The sequence below is a fragment of the Micropterus salmoides genome, unplaced genomic scaffold (genome assembly GCF_014851395.1).
Source record: "Micropterus salmoides isolate LMB-PRFRI ecotype aquatic unplaced genomic scaffold, ASM1485139v1 Ms_hic_scaffold_23, whole genome shotgun sequence".
NCBI lineage: Eukaryota > Metazoa > Chordata > Actinopteri > Centrarchiformes > Centrarchidae > Micropterus > Micropterus salmoides.
In genome coordinates, this window is record NW_024041484.1 from 10,590,824 (window position 1) to 10,613,402 (window position 22,579).

General features: G+C 43.2%; 1 protein-coding gene across 5 annotated transcripts; it reads right to left on the reverse strand.

Annotated features, from left to right (window-relative positions):
- Window positions 1–1,124: 1,124 nt before the first annotated feature.
- LOC119918143 (ubiquitin carboxyl-terminal hydrolase 15-like) lies at window positions 1,125–22,548 on the reverse strand. Of its 5 annotated transcripts, none has more exons than XM_038738706.1 (22): window positions 22,436–22,548; window positions 21,572–21,699; window positions 21,071–21,201; window positions 19,107–19,233; window positions 18,152–18,297; window positions 16,709–16,770; window positions 16,140–16,229; window positions 11,903–12,050; window positions 11,274–11,447; window positions 10,998–11,156; window positions 10,453–10,677; window positions 10,271–10,354; window positions 9,754–9,848; window positions 9,143–9,331; window positions 8,933–9,051; window positions 8,510–8,791; window positions 8,104–8,174; window positions 7,437–7,552; window positions 7,186–7,335; window positions 6,907–7,010; window positions 5,466–5,554; window positions 1,125–3,957 (listed from the first exon to the last, which is right to left on the reverse strand). In XM_038738706.1, exons 1-22 carry the CDS (start codon window positions 22,522–22,524, stop codon window positions 3,601–3,603), a joined length of 3,135 nt encoding a protein of 1,044 aa, XP_038594634.1. In that variant the 5' UTR covers window positions 22,525–22,548; the 3' UTR covers window positions 1,125–3,600. The 5 variants fall into 5 exon arrangements, with proteins under 5 accessions (XP_038594634.1, XP_038594633.1, XP_038594636.1 ...); XM_038738705.1 differs by having other exon boundaries at window positions 7,437–7,555; XM_038738708.1 differs by lacking the exon at window positions 16,140–16,229.
- Between the last annotated feature and the right edge of the window lie 31 nt (window positions 22,549–22,579).

Consider the following 22,579-nt stretch of genomic DNA (forward strand, 5'->3'; position numbering starts at 1 on the left):
TTTTTAATATTTCTCTTTTTTAACACAAACACACATATGCTTTGATTACTTTACGCTTTAATTACTTGTTTAATGAAATGTATGGGGTTGATTGTTCTTATGTTGTATGTATGATGCTTTGGCAATATTGTTGTTACACATTCATGCCAATAAAGCTAATTTGAATTGAACTGAATCACACACGTGAGAAATAAAAAAAGTTAGTAATAACAGGGCGAACGACAAAGCAACTGCAACAGGCTGCATACACGCATAAACGGATTAATAATAATTAGAAAACAAACTATTGAAAATTAATCTCAAGCCTTAGTGTCTATAGACTCATGTCAATAATGTTCAGATAGGTTAAATATATGACATTTAAAAGTATTTCTGTTTTAATGGTATTGTCACGGTCACTGAGTGACAGGGATTGGTTTCCGTTTTCTCCAAAGGAGTGATCTACTGCTCTGCACACAGTCGGCCTCTTCTTCTACTTCTTCCTATTGGCCAGAAGGATGAGCCGCTGCTCGGGGAGAACCTCCCAGCCGTAAGCGGGCAGAGAACCTGGTCAGAACCCGGAGAGAACACCATGTTCCTCCTCACAAATCTGCCTGCAGCTGCTGCACACACTGGTGAGTAAAGAGAGTAGAAAATAAAATGGAAGGCAAACTGTGAGCCTCATTGAAATCCCTACAAAAAACAACAACCCAGACATGATTCAGAGGGCTGAAAGCAGCTTCATGTTCATTCTCTACAGGGGAACTGAAACGTAAACAATTCTTACTGCGGTGATCAAGATCTGTACGTGCTATTGATAAAGGTGAATAAAGGAATTGCTGAACTGCACACCAGGTTAAGTTTTTACTGCATCATTACTTTAACATTAGAAAAGACTGATTTTTCAGCCCAGACCTGATAAAAAAAAACTGGGACTATTTTAGCATTTCCCTTTAATTTTCATGATGATTAGGATAAGCCTTTTTTATGTCACCATTCAAAGACTGTACATTTGCTTATATGTGACAAATACTCAGTATAACACATAAGAGACAGAGATGGGAGTCTGCCAAGAAAATGACAGCACACACAACAGATAGAGGCACTGCAGTGCACAGTGAAGAAAGCCAGAGCAGGACCCACAGGAAGCTTTACACAACTTTATTGAAGATTGTGTATAAATACACATGCACATTTCAAATGTAAACCCAAGTGAACTCAAGTGCAGCCAAACCTGGAAACCCCCGTTATGTTGTCATGCAAGGATGTTATTTTTTACAAAAAAAGTCCCAAAACAACATAACCATTCTTCTTTAAAAATATTCCCTCCCTGACAAGAGCACAGGCAAGACTTTGCAAACTAGTGTGTATGTGAGGACTCGAGACACACCGAACCCTGCCCTCCCCCCCATTCCCCTCGCCAACATTTCAGACCTTGCCAAGGTTTTAAATATATTGTCTGTTTATTATTAAATGCTTACATATAAATAAATAAACTTTATCAAATGTGCACTCACAGAGTGAACTCTTATGTACAGTATTGTATAAGCCTATAGTAGCAATCACATCTCACTCAGTCAGGATGGGGTGAGTCGCCCAAAAAGCAAGGCAGCGCTGAGGCAATAAAGCCCACTGAAGTCAAAGCACAGAGATGCTCATAAAGGCATGGTACACATCTAATATTCTGAGGCGACAACAGGTACGCTAATGCTGTTTACAATGGAAAGAACAGGTATAGAAAAAGAAAACACTCCACCATGGAGAATAGTTTTTATCATGAGTTACATCGATGGAGGAATATCCTGCAACAATCTGCCACAAAATATTTTCACTGTATCATGATCCCAAAAGCTGAAAGGCCTTTTAGGCAGACTCACCCCATAATTTTTAGTCCCCCACCACCACCAAAAAAACCCCCTCCAAACTCAGGACCACAAAGACGTATTTAATTTTTCCCCTTCTGGAAAGGGGTGCATTCAGCAGTACTCATGAATTCATATAGCTAATAACCCACATTCAATCAAACCAAGAAAGGGAGCCATGGAGAAAAAAAAAAAGGAAGGGAGAACAAATCTTGCCCTATAAAGAATCAAAAAGGCATCAACCACATACATCTGGGTCAGTGTTCATTTCATTCAGCATACATTCTGGCCCTTATGTGGCTTTAAAAAAAAATTGAGATGACGTGGCTCCGATATAACAAGCAGGCAAATATGGACATTCGTAGACGTTAGTGTCTGAAGGGGCCGCACAAGAAAGACAGTGCGATAGTGATGTGCAAAGAAAAGGCGACTGGTCTGAGATTAAGAGTTAAGGCCGAGGTGATCCAAACAAGAGATGACCCATCTGATGTCAGTGAAATCACCGATGTTTCTAATCTCACAGTGCCTCGAATATGAAGAGGAGGAAAAGGAGGAGGAGGAGCGCAGAGCCTCAGTAAAGCTTTAAACACCACCTATGAACAACTTAAAGAGGGAGAGGTAAAGAGGAGATCTGTGGTGTAGGATCTACAAGTCTGCCAGCTACCTTTTAAAGAGATGCGTCTGTTGCAACCCCTGCACACTATGGTGAGTTGATTTAAGACAGAGTGCTTATATATTTGAACACTAGGAACTTCTGAAACACCATTTACCAATTCATTTTTTGCAGATATAATATGCAAAGTTAGAATCCATTTGGTTATTTTGCTAAGTTAGCTGGAGAACTTCTCAATCCTTCTGTTTAAACATTTTAGGTTTAAAGAAATAGAAGTTATCAACAGAGGAGACCAGAGACAGCAAAAAGCAGGACCTTAAATTGCTAAGGTTCATGCTAATACACAAATAATCGGTCTAAAAATGCAAGATTTGCAGCACTAGCAGCAGCAGCGGTAAAAAGCTAGGACAGTTTGGCTGTTCGACACTTTATAAAACCACATAACTATGAGCATCACTTCTCTACGTTGAGTGTAGGCAAGTCTCACCACTGGCTTGCTAAAGGCAGCTTCCTAAGCTTTTATTGTGAGAAAAACCCTCTGAGAGACAAAGTCGCTGTTAAACACTTGCAGTATGTCTGGCAATAGTATATTTTTAAAAAAAGTGGATGGTTGGTGATTGTGCAAGTTCAAAATGTTTCAGCGCATCATGAAAACCCGATATAATTCAGTGTTTAAAATATTTACACGGTCTAAATGATAATATGCCAACAATGCATTGCTCTCAAAATATATAAAACAACAACAACAAAAGGAACACAAAAAGCAGAGGGCGATTCAGAGTGCTGCACTGGAGTACTGTGAAGCCTTGAAATCGTTCCCCAATGTCGTTCCGTGAGTCTTTCACAGAGCAGGTGAGTAAATCCTAAACGAATGGACATGGCGACACACACACACACACACACACACACACACAGTGCTCCAAACACAGGGGAGGGCCCTGATTTCTTAGAGTTGCGTACCGCGGCAGCTCCCTGACCTTACAGCCGCCGTCCCCGCAGTGGCTCCGCCTGTCGAGTGGCCGAGTCCGAGCCGCTGGGTGGGGACCGGTGGCGCCCGCTGCCATGCTGTGTGTCCATATGGCTTTGGATGGAAAGATCCTAGTCTCTCTCTCTCTCTCTCTCCATTTACTCTTGTCCTCGTTTGCCTCAGTTGGTTTTCATGGTGACGTCTCGATTGGGCGCCCGCTCCTCCTCACCTTCCTCTTCGTGTTTCTGCTCGTTGTCGTTCTTCCTGCGCCGGTTCTCGTTCAGGTCCTCCTCGTCACTCAGAGCAGCGGCGGACACAGAGGCAGAGGCGCTGGCGGCGGACAAGGCGCCCTGAGCAGATGCAGCAGCCTTCCTCTCCTGCATCTCCTCGCCGTCGTTTTCCTCCTCCTCCTCTTCTTCTCCTTCTTCTTCCTCCTCCTCCTCCTCCTCCTCTTCTTCCTCGCGGTCGAGAGCGAAGTAGCCGGTGCCTTTCACCGTGTCCTGGCGCTGGTAGAACAGCACATAGCCTGCTTTGGACTGAGAGCAAGACAATATAGAAGAAAGTTACTCAGCTACACAAATAACTCACTGCTCACAACTCCTTTACATGTAATCCTTTGATAATGAGGCAACAGGATGCTGTCAAATCTGATATTTTTTCCCAAAGTCAAAGCCTTTGTCAGTCAGTATAATCACCAGGGCTTGACATTAACACCCACCAACCCGCCAAATGCTGGTGGATTTCAGCCTTGGCGAGTAAACACAGTCACTCTCACTAGCCACTTTGGCGTGTCGAAAAATTGTAGTCTTTCAAAAGGCATCTGAAATAACAAATGAATTTCAATTTGACACTACAACTCCCATGAGTACTATCTGCACATAGTCTTGACCGACAACACTGTAAACAAGAAGATCCTGTGGAGATTAAACTAGCGGACTGGCCATCGGACCCAGGGCTAACCTGCCGTTAATTATCAACTTAACCAGCGGCAGCGATGATATAGCGTTATTTTTTAATAGCAGGAGAATTCAGACCACAGGTCGGTTTCACTCTCTCCTGCCGCCGCGCGATGGTGCACACACCGAATATGACATCCAGACTTTTGTCAAACAAGAATAAAAGTTGAATCTGTCACAGGGCCGCCACAGCCCATCAGACCGTCAAGCCTCCCATCTTGTCTTAACCCGATGGTGCGACTGGTCGCATGCACACACATCAACTCAGCGTTCTGTCAGTGCGTGAGTGTGCGCGGCTGACCAGTGTGGAGATGAAATGCACAGGAGAATGAGAGAAAGAGAAAAGGCAGGAGGAAAGTGCCTTTAAATGCTGTAAAATTACAGATAACTTCATGATTAAGGGATTTTGTGGTGTTTAAAAAAGAAAAAACAGAATACTAGCAGGGCTGCCCTTATGTCACATCATATCATCATATCAGAACTACCTTTCCAGAGTTAATTCTTTTTTAATAAAAGTAATCATGCCATGTAGGAAAGCAGGAGATGCATTTGTATGGGAATAATCTGAAAAAAGTATTCTTTGCTTTGTTTCTAATGCAGATACTTTTTTCTACTATGTACTACAGTATTTAATGCTGTTAAAAAATGCAGCATTTTTAGTATATCCAATAAGAAGCTACACTAGCCACATTGGCTAGCCCTGATCATCACAAATAGTGCACCATGTTTTTTCAAATCTGCAGGTGTCTGTTATCTACAAGTGCATGTCATTAAAAGTAATTTATTCATTTCATTTATTTTATTTTGTGTGTGGCTACTGGAATCACGAGTGTGGGCTCTGAGTAGTTTGAATGTGCCAATTACTGTGAATCAAGAACTGTCCAAAAACATAAACAGCAACAGAAAACCCCAGAAAAGAGCATTATAGTATTTAATACCAATTTGATAAGACAACATGAGAGTCACATTTTTTCAATTGTTTTTCCATCTTTGATTAAATGAACCTTTCTAGTTCGCGTCCAGCAAAATTGCCTATGATGAATACACAGTAGGACTGTTGCCTGGCTTTCGCAAATAAGCAAACTCACCACTATTTGATCTTCGTTGGCAGGAGACACGCTGCTGTCATCAAAGTTGTACCACTTCCCGTCGTCTTTGTTCTTGGCGTAAGCAGTATCTGAGCGGGGCGAGGTTAAAAGACAGGAATATAGTATTATACAGGTGTCCCACTCTGTACTCACGCTGTTTGTATTATAAAACACTTTGAGAAGGACTGCTTCATTTCATGTTCTTAGAGCTCCTGCATTTTTCAATTCCATAATTCAATTCAGTATGATCACTATTTCTTGATACATTTGACAAGCAGATTTCCTCCACTGTTTAGTCTTGCTTCTTTCCGTTAAGAATTATAGCCAAGGTAAAGGCCTTTTTCCCTCCTAAAAATTTAGAGAGGGTGATTAATGCCTTCATAACTTCCTGACTTGACTATTCTAACTCTTTGTATGTTGGCTTAGTCCAGTCATCCATTTAAAGCCTGCAGCTAGTCCAAAATTCTGCTGCCTGGCTCCTGACAGGAAAGTAGAAGAGGGACCACATCACACCTGTGTTGCGCTTCCTCCACTGGCTTTCTGTTCATTACAGGATTGATTTTAAAATCTCAATGTTAACTTTTAAATCCCTTCATGGATTGGCGCTGCCTTATCTTGGCTTTTCTGTCCAGTTAAGAAGGTTATTATCCCAGGAGCTGTTATTATCATTAAATATAATTTATTCCAAAATATAGTGTGTACTTTATTTGTTGTACTTCCACCTTCAGGTGCACCTTGGTCAACTTGTTTTAAATGTGCTATATATATAAAATTTACACTGACATTGACGTTTTATGGACATCAGTATTATGTGCAAATAAGAAAGTCTCTAGATTACAGATGTGTGCAGTTACGGAGAGTAGTAAATTAACATAATATGTCTCCACTCCTGTTCCTGTCCCTGACAACTTTTGTTGGAGACTAAATGTGAAAGGCATATTCAGAACACTGTACAATAACACAAGCATCTGGTTGGTTACAGTAATAACAGGATGACAATGCAAAATGCAGCAAACCCCTGCTGTAATGCCTGTGGTGAGCTTCAGACTGAAACAAAGCTCTGTGTGATAAGGACCTACAAACACTGGTCACAGCTGACGTCAACATCAAGCTTGTGAGCCAGCTGCAATCACTGAGTGTCAGGCATATGATAAATACTATATTTGCACAGCATGATTCCTTATTATTCTGCAAACTGTTGGCGCATAAAGGAATGCATTGCTAGAAAAAAAGGGGAAGGTTAATATGTTATTCAGCAAACTCCCAACAAAGCAAATCAACAGCACTTTCACAGACCTGTAATTGTGTCCTGATTTGCGGTTTACATTTAATAACAGACAAAAATTCAAAAGGGTATTGTGCCAACGTGGCATAGAGGGCAGCAGTAAAATAATACAAAGGAGGCTTTTTAAACTGCAGTGACATGTGTGGTGAATCTTACAGTGGCCGCCACCCATCCCGCCATAGTGGTTGGACACAGCAATGAGGTCGTACCGACAGGGCCCGGCATTGGGATTGATCAGGAACTCAGACATGTCCAGATCTCTGCAGGAAACACATTGTACATACATACTGTATGTTTCAAACATTGCATAAGATCCAAATCCAAACAATGACAAAATATACACTCTGGAAGCAGATTTGCAGGTATGGCAAAATACAAACAATGGATAAATGGCTGGTGTCATGCTGCAGTGGCTTATTGCGTGTGTGTGTGTACCTGAGTGGGAAATCAACAAGGGAGTCCAGTTTGTCCCTCATATAACGACTGTAGGAGAAGCGCTTCAGATGGACCACCAGGACCGGCGGCAGAGACCAAAGATCCAGCTTCTTAGTGGCCTGCTGGTGCTGCTTACAGTTTGGACAGTACCTGCAAGACCAAACGTGCATTTCATGTTAGTAAATTCAGTTGATCCCATGTGTGTGCGGCATTCGGTAGACAGCTGGTCTAACTTGTTTGTTTTCTCTCACCATGGGTCCTCGGCTCCCAGTTTTTCCTTTGTGGTAAACAGTTCGATGCAGTCCTTCAGCTTGAAGAAAGCTTTCTTCTGAGGCTTGTACTCCATGCTCTCATGCTTGTCACAGTCCTTCTCTCAGTCACACACACACACACACACACACACACACACACCTGTTAGAAAACACTTCTCACAGCACTATGTGTCTCACTGGACATGGATTACGTCCCTGTCCCAAAATAGAATGTGAATAGAGTGTACTTTACTTTGAAGTGGCCTTATGTGTTTTGTGTACTCAAAATACTTTTCCACAAGTTAAAATACAGACTATTAAATTGTCATATGGCCATTTTAATTTTAAAGGCCATACAAATTCATTCATTCAAATTAAAACCCATTTTTACAGGACAGGCTTGGTGCATGGAAATATATTTATATATACATTTTCATTTTAGCCACAGACAGAAGTGCAGGGAGCAAGGTGGAGGTTTAATACCCTTTTTATAAAAGGATGCGGTGCCTTGCTGCAGGCGGCAACTCTCTGACCTCGATTACAAGACTGCTGCTCCTATCTGAGTCACATCGCCATATTTTACCCTGGACAGTTACGCTAAACGCTTATGCTAAAAAGTGAACCAGCTGTATCAGAGAACAGCTTCGGTCTGTGATAGTGGCTTTACCTCGACGACGGTCTCATCAAAGTACTTCTTCTTGATGTCTGGTTCCCAGTCCAAGGAGAGATAAGAGCGGTCTATAAACACAGTGTAGATACACAAATTAATTTTACTCACCACTCATCAATTTATCCATGTATCTGGAGAGTTATATATTCTGGTACAAAATTATTCATTTACTTTTCCGTACTGTGATTAAATTATATTATTAACGGATTCATTAATACACAAAATAAAATTTTAAACTGTGAATACATAGTTCCTATAACACTAGAATAATACATGACAATTTAAATTATTGTATACTAGATGAGGAGTCTGAAGGTATTTTGCTTTGAGGACATTATGTGAGGATTTATTTTCCTCCTAAAGTGGATTCTTCATTTATTTCCCGCTCCACCCTGGGTCCTACCACTGAGTCGGAGGTGTCCCTCGTCAAAGCGGATCTGCCTGGTGTCGTCTTTAATGAGGGAGAAGTCCGTTTTTCCCATGTTATTGAACTGGAATGTAAAAAGTCTCTTTCTGTTGTGCCCGGACGTCTGCTGGCCTTTGGTGGAGTTCTGTGGACCAACCACACCGTTCTCTAGTTCGTTGTCCCCGCCGACAGAGTCCTCTGACTGGCTGTTGTCGTTCTCGGACGGTAGCTCCTGATCCTGACTGGACTCGTCGTCCTGCTCGTCGGTCTCCATCTCGCCTGAAGGCAAAGAGAAAGGATTTTAAAGCACATTGGTTGCTTTTAAATTATAGTGACTTTAAATAACAACTGCTATGTTGAACAAATAAAATAAGATATTTCAAAAGTGTTTAATTGTAACATGTCTGTCTGTGCACTCACTAGGCGACCCCTCCTCCAGCAGTCCATTAGTGGCGTTACCATTGACAGTGTGTTGTTTGGATGGCTGCGTCTCTTCAAAATCCTCTTCCTCCTCCTCTACTGAAGATTGCACAAACCGGCTGAAAGCACAAAATCATTTTTATTTTCAGCAACTGAGTTGGGTTTTACTTTTTTTAACAAGCTAAATTCCTTTTTCTATAGTTCTTCTACCAGAGGCGCAGGAGCAGCATGTTGTAGAGTTTGTCTTCACTGAGGGTTCTGGGGACGGCGATGAGGAAGGGCTGTCCGAACAGAGGTGTGCTAGTGTGGTTGTATCCCGACTGTTTGTACTTCTCCCTCAGGTGCACTGGGATCACTACGTGGTCCGTATCCTCCACCCTGTTCACCGCCAACTCAAACCTGCAGAGAGAAGTGTGCGGTCACTTTTAAAGTCAGCCTGGATATGTTAAGTGTTAGCAGCAAGAGTGAAAAGTAAAATCCTAATCCCTACATATTTACGCCCTTGGCAAATACAGCAATTAGGGCTGACCCAGAAGAGTCGAAGAGTCGAAGATTCGATGCTTCGATGGGCGGAGTCTGATTCAACTGTCAATCTCACAGTTGAAGGATCATGCCATTTTGGCGATATGGGGGTGCTTAACGTCCGATTTTACATAGAACTCTTTGCAATTTAAACTGGTAGACAAAGTTACAAATACAAACCAATAATTTATCAATGAAGTCTTCAAACTAATCAGAAATTAAGCTGTTTGACAAGACAGGCTGAATGCAAATCCCGTTTCAAACTTCAGATTATACAGCAGGCAAAGCGCCACACTCACACGTAGATATCGTCTCTCTCCATGATGCTGCTGAGGTTCTCGTTAGTGGCGAAGATCCGGTGGAAACGGTGGTTGTAGATGTCAGTTACAATCATCTTGGGGGTAAAAGAAAAGCGAAGAGAAAAGTCAGATGTGTCTTGGAAATGCAGGGTGGTTAAACAAATATATACCAGTGTACTAAATTCCTAAGAATTTATGGTATAGCAGAGTTTTGGTCAGTATAATTCAGTATACAGGAGAAAAACGTTTTTGAACTCAATTAATTGATCTTGGTTGGGTGGACTGTTGTTTCATTTGCACCTTCTATATTAATTACCCTCTCTTATTTTCCATTTTTATCCAGCTACTTATCCTTCCCTTGATATAAAAGGAAAAAGAAGTTTTCCCCCACTAGCTGCTGAAGCTGGGTGGGCAGGAACAGTTTGCGGTGTGAGGAGATGTCAGCATTACAGCGTGATTGCTAATAAGAGAGCAGGGTTAGCGCCCAGAGCAGAACTGTGAACTGCATTGTTTATACCTTCTCAGCAGGCACACCAGACAGGTTGGAGAGGGAGGTACACAGGTCAGAGATGTAGCCCACCTTCGGCACGGTCAGCTTGTACTGAAACGGAAACATGTCGCCGTCAACTACACCTTTCACGTGAAATCATAACGACGGGGTACTACACTTCAGGTGCCTTCCCAGCCATCCCATGTTACCTGTGTGGGTTTAGCCAGAGGGTCCAGTCTGACAAGATAGACCTCCAGTGTTCGCTCCTTCTTCATGGGCAGGGGCAGGGTCAAGTAGCAGAAAGGATCAAAGGTCACAGAGATCTTGGCACACACAGGACACACCAGGGTGGACTTGAAAAGGCCGTGGAAGATGTCCACAATGATGGAGTCGTTTCTCTTGATGTGGTTCTCCCACGCCTCCTCCGCCACCACCTGAGATAAAGAGTAACGCACAAGCTAGCTATTCCAACAGACTGCAAAATCAAAGCAATTGAAAAAGAAATCTAAGTAAAACAAAACATTTGAAAATGAATGAATGAAAAGTGAGACAACACCTACTGAGAAGAGCATGGTCTAGCAAAACAGTCTATTTATAAATAGGTATACATGACTCATGAAATGTGGGGACTGAGCAACCCTTTTCTTTCATCATTTTTAACATGTTGGGCTAGCTACATAGCAACATCTGGAGACAAACACATTTTCCATATTTTCCAAAACAGCCATTATTATCTCATCTCCAGTTCTCTCACCTTATCAGGCCTGCCGTTAGCGTCCTTGAGCTGGATGTAGGGCTTCTTCCTGATGCGGTTCAAGTCCTCGTGAAGGCCGTCCAGGAGAAAGGCCAGCAGCTCATGAGAGTCCTGCTGTTGGTAGCCTGAGAACTGTGGGGCGAAACGGCCCACCTGGGTCTGGAGGATGGAACAGACATGAAAAAAAAGGACAGAACAGAACACTATTTTAGTCATGAACCCTACATACAAAACTGCTTAGAGAGCTTTACTGCGAAGGTTTTACCAGGTAGTCACCTTGAAAGGCCTTGGGGTGACGTAGCTGTATTTGCCCGACCACAGCTGCTTGATAAGCTCAGCGTAGGCTCTGGCAATCTCCCCCTTCATGCCCAGCGGGTTGTCCTCATTCAGCTCATCTGTGTACTTGTCTTTGAGGAAGTACTCCGTCAGTGGAGGGATATTGCTTAAACACTGAGGAGGCCGGAGAGGACAATAATCAGCGGATTTAGAAGCCTGAAAAGATCTGCATTTCAAACTTCAATGCAGTCACTGTCTTTTTTTTTTCTTAAATATCTGTGTACATATACATATTGGTGACAAATTAAACAAAAACACAAAGAGTCTTAGTATGGTGTTGGGCCACCATGAGCCTTCATAACACCTTCAGTACTCCTAGGCATATATCCTATAATTAGTTTTTGTGGTTGGCATCTTGGTCTGTGCCTGAAGATCTGTCACAAACCACAGAGCTCAAACAGATCTGCATTTGGGTCCGTAAGTACAAAGTGCAGTCATACACATTTCTGCTGCACTTTTCAAAATTCTTCTAAACTCTAATGAACAAACCTTTGAAGACTAGGATCGAATCAGAATAACTTTCCATGCTTTCCTAGACTGTGTAGGGCTCCCTGAAGGCATGCTGTTACCTGCACTGCAGAGTTCATGAAACAGGTGTTGCCTAGGTTGGAAAGTCCACAGAGGCCTGAGCGCTCACTCTGCCTGCCCTGGTCTGAGTAGTCATAGCTGTTGCTGTAGGGGTGGTAGGACGGCAGACCATAACTCGAATTCTTCACACTGTGCAATAAACATACAAAAGTACAAACAGGCAAGTTATATAGGGTTGGATAGGATTTGTCAAACTACTACAAGCAAAGAAAAGGTTATCAACTGTTGAACACAAATGTAATATGGCTACATCTATGTTAAGTTAAACAGGTATATACTATATCAAGATATAGTTGGTAATACACTCAATAATACATTAAAAACACAACCAGGCCAACATACAGCTTCAGTTTCCACTATTTCCTCTTTGACCAAGAAAAAACTACAATCCAAACTTATGAAACCCCCCAAAAAGACTCCCAAGCTTCCTAGATAACCAGAAAGAGCTTAATGCTCCCCAACTGCAGCAATCAGCAGACCTCTGGGAGGGCTGCAAGGCAGTGTTGGTCGTTTCTGGCTCCCACTGGTCAAGGGAAACAGCTGTGATGGCGGTGGAGGCAGTGGCCTCGCAGTTCAGCACACGGTGGTCCACCCTCCTGCTGTCCACCCTCCTGCTGTCCAGCTCCACCGCCTCAGGCCTCAGGCACCACCAGCAACACAGGAGCATGACATCTCAGCCCCGCCCCGGCCCACGCCGGCCCGCATGTCCACATGAAACTGGAAGACCAGCAGCCTGGATGGGGTTCGGAGGGGGCACACTTCGAGTCCGGCGCATGCAAAGCCTGGCTTTTAGAGGCCGGGGAAGGAAAGTCCAGCTCCAGTCTCCACTGTTGAGTTCGATTAACTCAGCTTAACCTAGTGCAGCACCAGTAGGTCCAACAGCGGTTTGGATATAGTCCAGATCAAGTCTAGTCCTGAATTTGACTTACAAGTCCAGCACAGGCCAATAATCAAGCCACAGAACACATAAACACACACTTTTCCTCTTTCTTAAAGCTAACTAAGCAGATCCCCTCTTCTCTTCTCCCCCCTTCTCCTTTTTCAAGCTCGACCGCCTGTCATCTTGTTATCCTCTGCCTCAGATCTCTTTCCCCCTGTCCTGTCCTGTGGTCTTCTGCTCCTCCCTCTGGCCTGCCTGCTGCTCTCTGCTGCTCTATGGCTACCAGCAGATATTTATAGCAGCATCAGCAGCAGCAAGGATGCTCAAGACTACCGCTACCGAAGCTAGAGGTGCACAGAAAGAAGGAGGGAGGGAGAGGCAGAGAGAATAGGGGGGAGGGGCGGACAGTATGGGGGGGAATGGGAGGGGAGGGGGTGGCAGAAGAGAAATGAGATGGGGATGGAGGGAGCAGCTGATCCACTGCATCCAGCTGAGGCTGCAGTATTCACAGACTTGACTCTGACACTCACTCTCTCTCTCTCACAGATATACACACACTAACACATTCACTCATGCCTAAATCCCCCCCCCATGTTAATTAAACCCCATGACACTGTTAGCACCCCTCAAACACACACTTTGACACTCCCTCTCTCATCCTCTTTAATATGCAAAGGCTGTCTGTATGAGGGCTTTTAAAGGGGAGGGTCAATGTAAATAAACTAAAACCCCACGAAAGGGCTGGTTTCATAGCAGGGGCTGGCCAGTATGTGTGTACTGAGGCAGGCGATGAAGAGGTGCAGGAGCAGATGAAATGCATTCTGAAGGTCACTCAGACTGCAGAACGCGTGCATCGCAATGAGCTCAGGGGAGAGGAGAGGCAAAAAGAGAGAGAGAGAGAGAGCGAGAGAGAGAGAGAGAGAGAGACTGCACGGCAGAATAAGGGTACACCACCTAGTAAAATAGTGACACTTGCTGCTGCTACAGAGCATTGCTACTTAGGCTAAACTAACCAGGCCAAAAACCGCAAAATCAAAAAGACAAGTGTTATGTAAGGCGGGAACACTTCATATGAGAGAAAAAAAAAAGGCCCCATGCATAATTCAGAGAAAACGACAGCGCTGGCACTACAGTGAATCAGGGACAGGAGAGCTGCTGGAAGCAAAGATCCAATTTCCCCAAATCACCCACTCTGTACATCCCACTATCCACCAAAGCTGTACAGAAAGACGATGCCACTGCTATCAAACAATATAAAGCAGAGCTGTGAAGTGACAAAGTGTAACTATACTCCCAACTGTACAAATGTGCGTACAGTACAGGGCAGCAATATAGTGTACTGAAAAGTGTGAGTGTAGGAAGGATAGGCTCCGTGTACTTCAGCACCTTCCTTCTAAGTCAATATTGATTTTATTTCAGGGTGGCTAAGCTTGTGGCTATTACTTCTGCATTCCAACAGTCTCAAAAGAAAACGCAGCGCAGAGTGTCTATAACTAACACACACACACACACACAGAAACACTAGCATGCAGTAAATCCCACACTGAAGGTGGAAGGAGGGGACAGTAAAGTCTACTGGGATACGGAGGTGAAAGCTCCACCCACAGTCGAGCAGTGCTCTCTAGCAGAGGGATGACAGAGCCTCATCAACAGAGCGCATCTTCAGAAAAAAGAAAGTGAGCCGTGCTTTATTTTGGCATAGCAAGAAATTCATTGATATTCGAGATGTTTCTGTCCCTTGCGTCAGCCCTGCCTCTCGTGTCAATATGGTAAAGAACACTGAAGCTCCAAAAAATGTAGGCTAGCACTCGAGCTAGCTGCATAATTAAGGGTACACTGTTATTTTCTTCACTAATGATTAACACTAACACTTTTGTTATTGTTACACCCCAGATGTTGTGTTTCAACATCAGTTACATGCAGGGGCGCTGTTAAATACCAGGATGACTCAGGGAGTCCAAAGTTGGAAAGGCAGGCTTTAAACAATGCAACATGAAACCAAAATGGAATTAAAGATGGTGATGTGGGCAGTCAAATCTTATAGTGTCCAACTCTGGAAATGACTGCAGTAGAAACGAAAGGATCTCAAAACACTTTAGATTAACAACAAAATGGATTATTTCCTTTTATTTGGTATGTTGGTATGTTAAAGATAACCAACAGTTGTGAGGCTTGCACCCCAAATACAGTGCTGCTATTTTATCATTTGAAAGTTGTAATTACATTCACAATAAGAGTAAGGCCATGCAGACTGCATTAAAAAGGGTCTGCGTTAGTGAGGGTGTACTGCTTCAGGTACCGGTGGTGGAACATAAAATAGGAGCCAGGATGACCAGTTCGAGTAACAGATCAGTCAGTGTGAAGTTTTATCAGACGCCAAAACACTGCACACCGATGTACCCAACAAGATTTTACAACTCTGGAAAGTTACTACGGCAACTATTATATTTCATCGCAGCGGTTGGGGGGTAAAAGAAATAAGCTTTTCGACGTCTAAAGTCAGTCTGAACACGGCCTAAGATGCGGGCCTAGAAACACCATCTTTGAAAAAATATCAGCATGGACTTAGAAAAAGCCTCCTAATGAATAGGAAAACAATTTAGTTGTTTATGTTATTTGGATATACTTTGGTGCTAAATCAGATAAATGTTCTGCCTCAGGCTTGTAACTGCACCCCAAATACATGCCGGAAATTTCATTACTCGAACGTTGCGATTGAGTGTTGTACAAGAGTAAGACAGCAAGGGTGAAACAAAGACCTTTGTGGCACACATTAATGGGTAGAATAAAGAACACATGGACCATAATCATGCAGCCCTGGCCAGAGCTATCAATCAGTAAGGTAGAAAAACCAGGTGCAAACTATCAACTAACATAATTAAACACTGAGTAAGGCGCCCAGAGGCAACGGCGGGCCATTTCTAGAGAGCACTGCTGTCGCTGAAGAAAATTCCAACGAGATCAATCCCTCGTAAGCCCCTTCCCCCTCCCTGCTATGAGCTCTTACAGCTGAAACTGCATCATCATGAGATAGCTTTAAGTCCCAAATAACAGCCAGAGATAGACCTGTACAAAACAATGCTGGACAAACTTCATACTTAGATACTTGCTAGCTGCTTCATTTAGCATGGCTGAATAAAGAATGAGTGTAAACTGAGCAGAACAGATGAGAAAAGGTTTAAATAGATCAAACTGAAGTCACTGTAGACTTTCTTTAAGCCACTACCACTTCGCCAATTTGATCTGAAGTTTGTGCCGAGCGACCGCGGCAGACTCCATCTCTGGCTGTTGGCATCCAAACCCACCCCTCAGCTAGTCAACCCACTACTAAGCCTTACTTCCTGCTGTTGAAGCTGCTGTTATGATTGTTTGTGAGAGATGAAGGCGAGATCTTTGGCAAAGCAGAGAGATTGGAAGCGCCAGATGACCTTCAAAAGATAAAGAATAGACCATGAGTTAGAGTGGAGGAAATAAGGAGCTGTTCCAGAAAGGTGTGCGAGTGGCAGATAAATTAAACTGAGATGAATTCAAATAAATAAGAGGGATATGTCGGCAACAAAAGGTCAAGCAAAAGAGGAAGTCTGAGGCAATGTCAAAGATATAGGACATTTTTGAAGATGATGAGGTGCTGTACTGACATAGCAGGGAAACCTTTAAAAAGGCTACATAATGAAATTTTGCAATTTCCAAAGAGGCAATAGAAAAGGTGTTTCAGACAGGATTCTGGTGTGTCACATCTGACCAAAAAAAAGTCCCTTTCTATTTAAAAATAAAAAACAGCCTGTGTGTGATCTTTTGGTAAATCGAAAGTAGTGTTTTGATAAAGCGTGGAAATTCTATTTCTGTGGTAACTTCTTCCTCCAGTCAACAAAGCAATATAAAGCCAGGTGCTGTGCCGTTCACTCACTTGGGTGCCGTAGAGCCTCGGGGCCATGTGCCATCCTCGCTCTTCTGCTCTATCACGAGAACCTGTGGGAGATGACAGAAAGAAAAAGAGGGCTCCATCTGCTTCCACTTGTTCAAAAGACACCAGACCTTTAAGGAGTTGCATCCTACACTGACGACTGACACTGAAGATGTCGCTTGCACTCTGAGCAAAAAGGTTGGTTGTGTTTATCTTTTTTAAGGCAGATTAGTTCAAATCTGAAAACTCCAATTAATGTTATTTGGATTTGGTCATTCGGATGTAACCAAAACAGACATTTTTAAATGAAATCAAGACTGGTACACATTTTTAATTAATAAACACAAAAGAACAGATGTGTTTTGCCTTTCCACATACTATGAAGATCTGCCAATGACTTCTTAAAAGTGTCCTTTACATAATGTGCATAGTTACTGTACTTCTAATGGGAAAAGACAGGGAGCCGGATGAATCTTATCCACTGTTTCACTTGGTGAGGATTTGTCCGAGGCTCAACAATCCTCTGGAAAAGCTGCTGGTGAGCGGGGCGGCACTGCGGTCTGAAGCCTGCCGGCTCAGTGTGGCCAGGTGTCTAAATTAAACTAGGCTTGTACAGAGAGTGTACTCGTCTTCCAGGTGGATGCCAGGACATATGCGCACAGTTTAAGCAGCTTACAAGGAGAGGTTAAGACCCTCGCAATGGCAGCTGACAAACAGATGTTGTGGGTTTTGAAGCTGCAACCATCATTACAGGATGGTCTTGTGCATTGTGTCGGCATAAATCTGCAAAAAGTCAGATTTAAATAATTTACTGAATATCACCTCCATATAAATATGTTTCTGCTTTGCTGTCTATCACCATAGATTTTAATTTTGTTGCATTTGTTGCCCGTACCACCCTATGGGGAGACTTTTCTTATGTTAAGCCTTTACCCAGGAGAGAAACTGGGTAGATGATACAAGCAGTGTTGAAGACAAAAAGACAGGAGAGCCACCTAAAGAGACTCAAACTTCAACAGAACAACAAAGAAGACACTAGTCACCAGCAACAGCACTGACACCGCTTTTATATTATTTCATGGTAAATGATAAAGAATTGAGCACAAAAAAAGAAAGTAACACACTGACATTAGTTAGACTGCCCTCTGCAGGTCATGATAACCTGCTGGATACAGATTCAAACAAAGCAGAAACGTTGTCTGAAGCTCCACTCTGATGTGGCCTAAAAGGGCTGACTGGCAGAGAGCACAAAGAAGGAAAAGCTATCTGATAAGGGTGATTGAAACTACAGCATATTTCACTAAGCTCAGGAATAATAACTGTCTACAGAGCAAGCCATAAAAAAAAATTTAAGATGACTTTAGGAAGAGCACCCTGCAGAGGTTTTCAAACTGTTCTCACATTGTGACGATTTCAGATAAAACTAAAAAAGGCCCCAGTCCCTACCTGTCCTTGGTAGAGGCCGGCGTCTTGAATGGTGCTGTCCGGTTTGTTGAGAGGCTCAAAGGTATTGCTCATGTACCTGTTCCACAGCCTGGTCTCCTTCTCATCAGGGATGCTGAACAGCTTCCTCATGTCCTTCTCTATCATGTCTGCAGCAAAGCGTGCATATAAGGAATAAAACTGTGGTTCAACATTATCTTGTTAAAAAATGAAATTGCCAGGAATTCCTTCACATACTTGCAGAATGGAACAAGAAAAAAAAATCATTAAACTAAAATGGAGGAACTAATCAGTAGATTAATCTGTTTGCAACCTGAAGAATTTTGGGGCGTGACGGCACATGGTTGACAGAAGCCAATAATAATGAAACGTGGTTTCATGCAACATGGAGGCACTGAAGAGGATGTTTCAGTGTAACTTCTTATTAGTGTAGAGGGTTATTGGTGGTGAAGACAGACATAACAAGTAATGGAAGGTAAGACCTTTTATCATCATCATGTTTGTGAATGTTATAATAATAATAATAATAATAATACATTTTATATATGGCGCTTAAAAAAAAAAAAAAAAGTACTCAAAGGCAATTTACACTGCAAAAAGAATAAAAGTTCAGCGTAAAAACCTCAATAACAACTAGAGATAACTATTAAAAGTTAAAAGCAAAAACAGCATTATTTTGTGTGCATGTGAGAGAGTGTGTGAGCACGTTACAGTCTAGAAATCCTCTGTACTTCATGAACAAGAGCATGATAGCTGTTGTTTATCTATGTTTTGATTTATGTTTTTAAAAAATAAAGACATTTTGGTTAAGACCCATCATCATTTACAAGGTTTCACTTCTGTGTGTCTTAATCAAAACAAAAGGACAGCAAAGTTACGAAACTCTATCTGAACTCCTTGGAGGTCATGTAAATATGACCAGCAGTGTAAATAAGGCTCCACAGTGACTAAGGCCTACCTATTGTGTCAGCTTTACTGAAGCGTCTGGTGATCACATTGTCCATGTTGCTGTCTTCACAGAGCTTCAGCTCTGTCAGGTACACCTCCACCTTGCAGTGCTTTACAAACATACCCTGTTCCACCACCTGGAAAATAACACAGGAAAATGACTGTCCACAAAATCATCCATGATTTATCAAATACAGATATACTGCATATATGCAGACGCCAAAATCCAATACTACATGGGCTTATAAAGCTTTAGCAGAATAGGAATAGGCTTGCTCAGCCCATCAGATACACCTCTTACATTACCATGTTCAAATTATTTATCTGCGGTCTTACAGAATGAAAAGTGGCGGGTAAATTTGGGGTTGTTCTAGCTTCTGTTTCTCATGAAGAACAAAGTACACTCTGCTGGCCTGGTTGCCACTCATGTGGTGTCCTGATAGGAGTAGAGTCTGAGTGAAGTGCCTAAATTAGAAGCACCTCGTGGAAACAGCTGAGGGGTCCCAGCCCATTTATCCCCCCCCCCGACACACACACACACACACACACACACAGTACCAACTTCCCAAATCTCACACATACAGCTCAGATTCCCACCCTCACCCCTTCCCTGCCCATAACCCGGTGTGCCCACCCTGCCCCTCAGCACAAGATGTGTTTGTAAACGCAGAGAAAAATCTCTGACAGATTTTCTAATCAGTGCCGAGCTAAAACCATTTACCCCACCCACCCCACCCCCTCCTCCCACACTGGTTATGCCTCTCTCGCACTCCTCAGAAGCGTTCACGCTGCTTCTCTCAGTGTAACCTCAGCTGGCATTCCTCCACTTCAGAAAACATGGACGCGCAGGAACTCTCCGCCAGTGCTGGCAATCAGACCAGAAGAGGACAACGGAAGGAAACATAGTGCCAAACCTGTGACTACAATCCTCTTAAATCCTCTTTAAACGCTTGTGCTTTCCCCCGCACCTCAGGATGACAACCCCTCAAAAGAAACAAAAGGGTTTAAAAAAAAGAGAAACAACTTATAATGGACCTCCTGCATGTTGTGTCTCGCAGATCGCTCCATGTAGCTTTTCAGTCATCCAGAACGTTGCCTGAAAATAGAAACCCCGTGGCCACCCGATATGTCCCACGACATACATGGCAAAATGGGAGGGTCAGTGGAAGGGGGGAGAAAGAACGAGAGAGAGAATGATAGAGGAGCCTCTTCTAGCAGCCATGATGCCATGACTAGTGAGATTTGAAGCGGGGATTTGAAACCGTTGGCCCTGTTAAACTGTAGTCACCATCATTAAATATTCCACTGACTAATCAACTGTAACTGCACATACAGCCTTTCAGTGGTTTGTTTCACTCTACCAAAATGTGAGTAAAAGTACTTTTTACTTCAGTTAACCCTAAAATTAATAATCGCTGTTCATGACAGGAATGAATGAAAAGCTGAAGGAAATGAATGAAAAACACCATCAGTGAAGCGTCCTGTTCATGAACGGCAAATATCCACCACATCAGAGTTATTCTTATTTGTTTCCAGCTCCTGCGCACAGTGTGCCTTTGTACATCTAACTGGTCAAATAAATCAACTCAATAGGTACTGCAGCATTTCTTCCAAACTAATTGTTCTTGGCTATTCTTTTTGCCACGGAGCCATATCAATTTTATCATGAAGAACTACAGTAAAAGACGCATTATTATATTGGCTGCGTATTTTACTATTTCATGTTGAGTAACACTTTTTCATAATTCAAGTTTCTGTTACAATTTTGCTGCACTTCTGATATCCTGATCTCAAACGGCCATATGAGCGCACATTTCTCCCTTTCAACACAAGCCACATTATACACCATTGCTACTGAACACAACCATTAAATTGCATTAGAGATATAAGTATTATATCATATAATGAGTATCATATAATGCAGCGAGACCAACACTCTCCATCTATCATCATAGTCTTGAACTGAACCCTTACCTTGCGTGCAATTGGCTCCTGACCATCTGTTAATCCATACCAGCTGACGAGCTTGTTCCAGCCCTCTGTCGGGACCAAGATGTAGTCGAGCTCATCGATGAGGTGCTCCTTGATGGCCAGCACGTCCCCATCTAGAGGCCGGGAGGGGGTGAGAGAAAGGGTGAGAAATGAGCGTGCAGACAGAGGGAGAGAAAGCACATTGTGGGACAACACTTACACTGGTGACACAGTGTAGTGACTGTCTCGCACGACAAAAAACACACAAAGAAAAAGGTATGCTGGAGAGCTTTCTATGAACCCACCAAAAAGGCTACTCTATGGGGTCAGTCAACAATGTTCTTTTTGTTCCCTTTTCCTCTGAACTCTTTGTTACTACTTCCAGAATGATAAAGCTATACTGACCAGGGGTCCGTGGTGTAACGTAAGGCCACACAGCATTTAGAAATACATGACCCTAATGGTGATTCAAGGCATCAGGAGGTGATGCATGATCTGTCTTACCTCTGAGAAGACCAGAGTTATCAACGGGTCCTGGGTAGACATTCTGGTCCCCCATCTGGTATTTGTCCCAGCTGTCATATCCCACATATTTCTTCCACTGTTTGAACCAGCGACTGTCCACAAGGTACCTGAAGAGAAGGCAAGCAGTGTTACTTCACTGCCAATCAGTCTAGATGGTTCAAGGCTCGTGCAACAATCTGTGAGCTGTAAACTAAAGCTTTTGTATTCCTTTCCACACGTTAAACGGTGATTATAGAAATGCTCCGGCAGGTGGAGGATACCTTGCTGTCAGTTCTCTAAACAAATCTGACTTTGAGAGACAAATATAACACAGATTGATAGTTGTAACAGTAGTACTTTTGACGTCGACTTGAGTTCAGGTTGCCGCATGCCTGGACAGCTGGCTCTGTTTTTGACAGGTGCTTCTTTCCGACTCCGCCCTGCCGAAGTCGACAGATGAACCCACTGACTGGCAAATCACTTGGAGCTTCGGAAGTCTGGCCAATTAGCTAATAGCCTGCTAACTAAGACCAGACAAACGAAATGCAGCCTCACTGAGATCATGTCACCAGATAAAAAGTGCGATGGTCATTTGGAGCACAACCACCAGAATACAACTTTTATTGTAAAGACACGTGGGATCTGTCGGTCTAAATTGACAGGATAATAGCCAACGTTAGCGGGAGCACCGCTAGCATGCCAAGCGCACACATGACGCTGACAGGCTCCCGTTAGCTGGCTCAGAGCTAACTGTCAACACGGCCCGTCACCTCGGCTTTCTTATCCTTCATGGCGTTGACAGTTTCGGCAGAGCCAGCCGACGGCCGCGCGGCGTCTCTGAAAAGGTTTCAGCCCAAGCCTTACCATGTGTCTCCCTTTCTTAGCTGTGTTTTCAGTAGTGCCGCCACCTCTCCTCTCTGGGTATCCAGATCAGCCGCTCCTCCTTCCGCCATCTTTCCTTAGACATCACCCGCTGCATGGTGGGAAATTGCGGGGCGTCACCGAGGC